Source organism: Gadus chalcogrammus, chromosome 10 (genome assembly GCF_026213295.1).
Source record: "Gadus chalcogrammus isolate NIFS_2021 chromosome 10, NIFS_Gcha_1.0, whole genome shotgun sequence".
NCBI classification, from domain to species: domain Eukaryota; kingdom Metazoa; phylum Chordata; class Actinopteri; order Gadiformes; family Gadidae; genus Gadus; species Gadus chalcogrammus.
Window position 1 is genome coordinate 20,037,362 of NC_079421.1, and position 6,073 is coordinate 20,043,434.

Here is a 6,073-nt window from a genome sequence, read left to right on the forward strand (position 1 = left end):
CGCAGGCACCTCACCCTGCTCGGCGGGCTGGTCCAGCCTACTGCACGGTCCATTGTTCGGCGATTGATAGGCTGGCAGCCTGAGAGAGATGAGAGAGACTGGGGGACGGGAATGCCCCATTCATACTCTACCCACATCTATACGCATTGTAACTCCATCAGTAAAGGCATACTGCCGATCTGCTCATGTAGCCTAAAATCCAGACAAATAGAAAGATAAGCGTCTCGGTTTTGGGCCACATGGGATAGATAGCCTAATCGCTCTTTGAGATTATTTAGTTTATTTTTTTTATTGTAGGCCTATGCACTGAATCGCCCGGGGGCTGTTTTTTTTCTTCTTTGGTCACGTTGACCGTTCATTTATCCAGAACACGCACTTCACTCGTTCTGTTCCGCTTCGAAAATGGATTTCCGACTCTCTTTTCTCAATGTCCCGCTGTTCGTCCTCTCCACGCTCGCTGCCCTGTCGTGGACTTCGCGGCCCGTGTCAGCGGGGAAGAGTTGCAGCGACACGCGGCAGGTGTATGCAGAGAAAGGCTACAGTACCAATACTGCTCCTCTGACTCAAATCTCCGGTATGACAGACTGTACAAGTAACCGTTTTGGATTTCATTAATTCATACTGTTGTCTGATATCTGTGCTTGTAGATTCCTCCTGGCTGAAAAAGGGCTAATGTGCAGAATGCAACTTCACTCAATTGGCATGTTACATAGGGCGAACAAATTGCGAACACCGGTGCAACAAAGAACCTCGCCCCTAATTAGGGGTGTCTTGGAGGCTGTACTGTGTGAGGTCCTATAGCCATTTGTTAGCGGCAGTCGCGTTTTCTTTTTAAACAGTATGGGATGAACCATTTTTGTGGTCTCACGGTGGTTCATATAGCCTACACATTTTAATTTCAACATAGTAGACCTACTTACACAATACACTGTATTTGAATAGAACCACATGGCAATATGTTTCGTTTCGGATTTGGAGTCTAATATTGTCTGAAAGGTGTGACTGACACAGACAGTGTCTTTAGGTTTTGGGGGTTGCATTAATGAGCATTGTGTTTATGGAAGTCTGTTCCCGGCGGAATCTAGTGATGCTTTACTTTGGAATTAGGGGGTGTACAATATTGATTGATAGCACGTGTGTGTGTGTGTGTGTGTGCCCGCGCATGCTTGTTATCTATGCTGAGTCTTGGCTCACTGTCCCGTGGGCCTGGGGAGCAGATGGCCAGGGAAACGAGGGATGTGGAGAGGTAGTTCTGAAATGGAAATAGAGGGATAGAAACCGCTAATAGCAAAAAACACACGCACACACACACACACACACAGAGAGAGAACAAAAGCAGTATGTTGAGAATCGGAGAGGGAGGATTTTTTGGTTCCAGGTTTATTAAATACAAAATGTCAGACAGCGTTAAATCATTAAAGAATATTGGAAAAAAAAACACCCCTCATCTTAATTGCTGTCTGCATGTACCCCCCCTTGCTTGACGTTTGCATATCATTACTTTTGACATATCAAGGCCCAACCTGAGTTGACAAAGAAGACAGATTGAAAATGCATTATTCATGTCGGCAAATTCTAATTTTCGTCAAAGGTGATTATTTATTTATTTATCTTCTTTTAACCAACGTAACATAGAAAAGTAACATAGGGTACTGATGATGAACATCTTATTTTAGGCATTTTATCACCCTACAGCATCACAAAACAAAATCATTAACCACACAATACCAATCAACAACAACCTCACCATGAGGACATTTCTAAGGTAAGATATAAGATGAACTTCATCAATCCCAGACGGGATTTATGGGAGAACTTTGGTTAATGACTGCGATTGGTTAACAGCAGTGCGCTCCATTCCGTCTGATTGGTTGTGGGCTGATTGTTGCTTATTTCCTATTGGTCCAGGTGAGCACCTGCGGTTGTGTCCCCAGGACTACACCTGCTGTTCGAGTCAGATGGAGGAGACTCTGTCCCTGCAGAGCGAGAGAGACTACCTCAAAGCCATCGAAGACACCAGCCAGTTTCTCTCCACCACCTTCACCCAGAGACACCGCAAGTTTGACGGTGAGACGAGGCTCACTGAACAAGCTAATGGAACAATTGGATCATAAATGGAGGCTGATTATTTTTGTTGTGTTTTGTCTCCCAGCGGAAAATTACTGTTTGATCCTAATATCAAGTCTACCTAGCGTCATTGAGCAAGATCCCTAACTTTCTTAAAAATATTGATAATTGCTCATGAAGTTGCTTTTAGTTCTTCAGACCTTGTGTTTCTTTGCAGATATTCAGCATAATTCTTCCCATATCTCTGATTTATATTGTCATTTTTGTCTTGGTGTTCCAACTCTTTTCCTTTATGTAACCAAACCAATGAATCATTGAAGTAGACTGAGAAAGTAGGAGACTGCATGTGTCCTAAATAAAGACGATGACTAATATATTTAAATGCGAGTATATTAGGGTGGGATTTACAGATAGACTGGATCTTATGTAACCATCACACTGGGCTTTTAAACCAGGCTGAACGCAGCGCCTACACAGAACGAAGCTGTCTTGTAACTGAGAGGTGTAGGGGCGTGGGTGGTTGTATCTGGAGCCAACATCTATAACCCTGCCTGCTTCTATGTGTCTCTCAAGAGTTCTTCAAGGAGATCATAGATCTGTCGGAGAAGTCCATGAACCAGATGTTTACCACGACGTATGGAAGACTGTTCACCCAGAACGTCCGGGTGTTCCAGGAACTGTTTTCAGAACTTCGCAAATACTATTCCGGTGGGTTGAGTTGTTTTGTTCTTTACATGGAAACAGATCATGGTGTAGATCGGTTGATGCAGTGCTCTACTCGATGTAAAGGTTTTGGCATGTTTTGGGGACAGAATTTAAGAAAGAGATGCTGGAGAATTGATAGATGCCATATGTCATAGTGACAGTCTATTTCACATCCCTGTTGCTTTGTTTTGGCTCGACAGCAGCTACTTGGCAAGCCCAGGCCCGATCTGTGTTCGTACAGCTTAGTCTACCATCTCATCGTCATAGAGAGGCACTTGCGGTTTTTTGCATGGTAGAAACCGTAGCTGCGGATATTAGAATAAAAATCACCTCCAACAGCCTACTGATTAAAGCACTTGTCAATCACAGTAATATTATATGTAATGGCTTAAAATCTTAAAACCAATAAACAAACCAATCTGAGAAACTACAAATATGGATTGCATATATCATATTAACAAAATATAGCATTTTCTATTCATCTATATCGATTTTAATTCATCCTGTCTGGGATCTCATCTTGTATTGAATGTATGGTTTTGTCCACAGGGGGCAGCGTAAGCCTATCGGAGGTCCTGTCTGACTTCTGGTCCAGCCTGGTGGAGCTGGTGTTCTCCCTGGTCAACCCCCAGTACCAGTTCAACGATGACTACCTGGAGTGTGTCACCAAACACGCAGAGCAGCTGCAGCCGTTTGGCGACATGCCCCGCAAGCTACGCGTTCAAGTATGTACCCTGAAACTTAAAATGAGTTAAAGTGTTTGTCGTACAACAACACGGTAAACCTATTTAAAACAAAACCTAGTACAGATGGTACCGAACTCTCAATCAAAACCTAACCGATCGGGTTTTATTCTGTGTGGCTGTGTTTTTAAGGCAGCAAACTTTGATTTGAAAACCCAATTTCATCCACTCTTGAAATTGAGTGAGTATTGATTTTGGTCTGTGAAGCAAAAGGCTGGAAAAGCGAAACATGAACAAAACCTGCAGCAACAGGGAAAAAACCACAGTGCAGCTCTGAGTTTCTTGGTTCACGGGTGTTCTCTGTGGAATTCACAGGTCTCCAGAGCCTTCATCGCAGCCAGGGCCCTATCTCAAGGCCTGGCCACTGGCCGCGACATCGTCAACAAAGCCACCAAGGTGACTGATTGCCCTCCGTCCTCCACCATCGCCGCTGGTGCTCACATCTTTTGTGTCGTGGAAAAATGTATCGTAACTGTTACCCAATTATATAAACCTTGTATGCATAATAACTTATAAATTGAAAAGGAATTTGTATTCTCCTTGGACCTAGAGATGTCTCCCTTCCTTTCTCTAATTGAAAGGTGTTGAGATAGTTGGCATTTGCATTGCCACTGTAGCCACGAAGTCTGACACTGGGGCCATGCCAATTGACTTCTTTGTTGTGTCAATTATTTTAACTGTCTTGTCGCCTTGCTTGCAGCCTTGCAGTCACGTCCACTTCACCCATAATGTATTGCTATTTAACTTTGTCTCTCACGCCATGGCTGACTTCCACCATGGCCAACCCTAAACTCTCCACCATGGCCAGTCCTATACACTCCACCATGGCCAGTCCTATACCCTCCACCATGGCCAGTCCTATACTCTCCCCCATGGCCAGTCCTATACGCTCCACCATGGCCAGCCCTATACACTCCACCATGGCCAGCCCTATACGCTCCACCATGGCCAGTCCTATACGCTCCACCATGGCCAGTCCTATACTCTCCACCATGGCCAGTCCTATACTCTCCACCATGGCCAGTCCTATACCCTCCACCATGGCCAGTCCTATACCCTCCACCATGGCCAGTCCTATACGCTCCACCATGGCCAGCCCTATACACTCCACCATGGCCAGTCCTATACTCTCCACCATGGCCAGTCCTATTCCCTCCACCATGGCCAGTCCTATACTCTACACCATGGCCAGTCCTATACTCTACACCATGGCCAGTCCTATACTCTCCGCCATGGCCAGTCCTATACTCTCCACCATGGCCAGTCCTATACTCTCCACCATGGCCAGTCCTATACTCTCCACCATGGCCAGTCCTATACCCTCCACCATGGCCAGTCCTATACTCTCCACAATGGTCGCTCCCCCTCACCTTTGTTTCCCTTGCATTTATTGGCCACGATGGGGAAAGTTTCCCTACAAGAATCCTGTCCAACTATTGTCTCGTTGAATATATGCTTGGTCGTTTTGCTACCAGTATCTTTAAAATGAGATCCCAAGTTATCCTTCATCACTTTGCCATCCACCCTGTTGTTGACGTGGGTCATTGTGTGTTTTCTAGCTGAGCGCCGGTTCGGAGTGCGCCCGGGCCCTGATGCGCCAGTGGTACTGCCCGCTGTGCCGGGGCGTGCCCACGCTGCGGCCCTGCCACTCGCTGTGCCTCAACGTGATGAAGGGCTGCCTCGCCAACCAGGCCGACCTCGACACCGAGTGGAACAACTTTGTCGGTGGGCACGTGCGAGGGAGAGAGTGGGGGGACGCGACGTGCACGCTAGTTAGTTATGATAGAGCGGCAGTCGTTCTTGTCGGATCGGATAGATGTTCTATGGCTATGTCGGTTTTATATTTTTGCATCGCTGTAGCTGCCAATCGGTGAGGACACGAAAGGTCACATGACATTCTTGACTTCATGATGATGTGATTTGGTTATGGTCCAGAAATCATTGCACTTTTCCCTCATATCTTGTGATGAGCCTGATTACGACTTTGTTATAGATCTCTCTCTTTCTCTCTCAGACTCTCATCTAGTTCCCTCTGTCCACTCCTAAATAATTCCCAATCGATTGGTACTTTTTAAAATATTTTTTTGTAGTTTCAAAACTAATTCTACCACGGTTTTATCGACCTGGGTTTAATATTTTCCTTCTGGCGGCCCGATAAACTAGTGGCTAAGTTTGCTTGTTTGATTCCCAGCAGCAAGGTTCTGTGTTAAATCCCCATGGCTTCCGTCTACCTACCTACCTATCCCACAGCATGAGGCCTAACCCCCTACCAGGCTGCTCCTAATTGAGAAGTATTTTCAAATTGAGACTAAACAACGAGAGTAGGGTCGGCCTCAAGGCCTACACTGTTCAAGCAATGAGTGACCTTGGGTCGACTTCGTATGTTGATCCCCATCGTCCTCCTGTCAGATGCCTTGTACCAGGTGTCTGAGAAGCTGGAGGGCCCGTTCAACATGGAGCTGGCTGCTGAGTCCATCTCCGTCAAGGTGTCGGAGGCCATCATGCACATGCAGGAGAACAGCGTCAGCATCTCAGCCAAGGTGAGCATCCTTAAAGGA

At 46.0% G+C, this 6,073-nt stretch overlaps 2 protein-coding genes across 5 annotated transcripts in view; one reads left to right on the plus strand and one right to left on the minus strand.

Moving 5' to 3' along the window:
* The window catches only part of LOC130390554 (cohesin subunit SA-1), a 23,235-nt gene extending 22,495 nt beyond the window's left edge, over window positions 1–740 (minus strand). For 2 of the 4 annotated variants that reach the window (XM_056600579.1, XM_056600577.1), the window contains exon 1: window positions 377–740. Coding sequence is in view for 2 of the 4 variants with exons in the window: in XM_056600573.1 (XP_056456548.1) it covers window positions 15–137 (123 nt within the window). In the remaining 2 variants the exon portion in view is untranslated. Of the gene's footprint in view, window positions 1–14 lie in introns of all 4 variants that reach the window. The other 2 variants (XM_056600573.1, XM_056600572.1) reach the window with 2 other exon arrangements.
* The window catches only part of gpc2 (glypican 2), a 12,845-nt gene continuing 6,776 nt past the window's right edge, over window positions 5–6,073 (plus strand). The window contains exons 1-7 of the mRNA XM_056600135.1: window positions 5–574; window positions 1,909–2,067; window positions 2,641–2,775; window positions 3,322–3,497; window positions 3,831–3,911; window positions 5,075–5,240; window positions 5,925–6,055. Coding sequence (XP_056456110.1) covers window positions 403–574; window positions 1,909–2,067; window positions 2,641–2,775; window positions 3,322–3,497; window positions 3,831–3,911; window positions 5,075–5,240; window positions 5,925–6,055 — 1,020 coding nt within the window. The 5' untranslated portion in view covers window positions 5–402. The remainder of the gene's footprint in view (window positions 575–1,908; window positions 2,068–2,640; window positions 2,776–3,321; window positions 3,498–3,830; window positions 3,912–5,074; window positions 5,241–5,924; window positions 6,056–6,073) is intronic.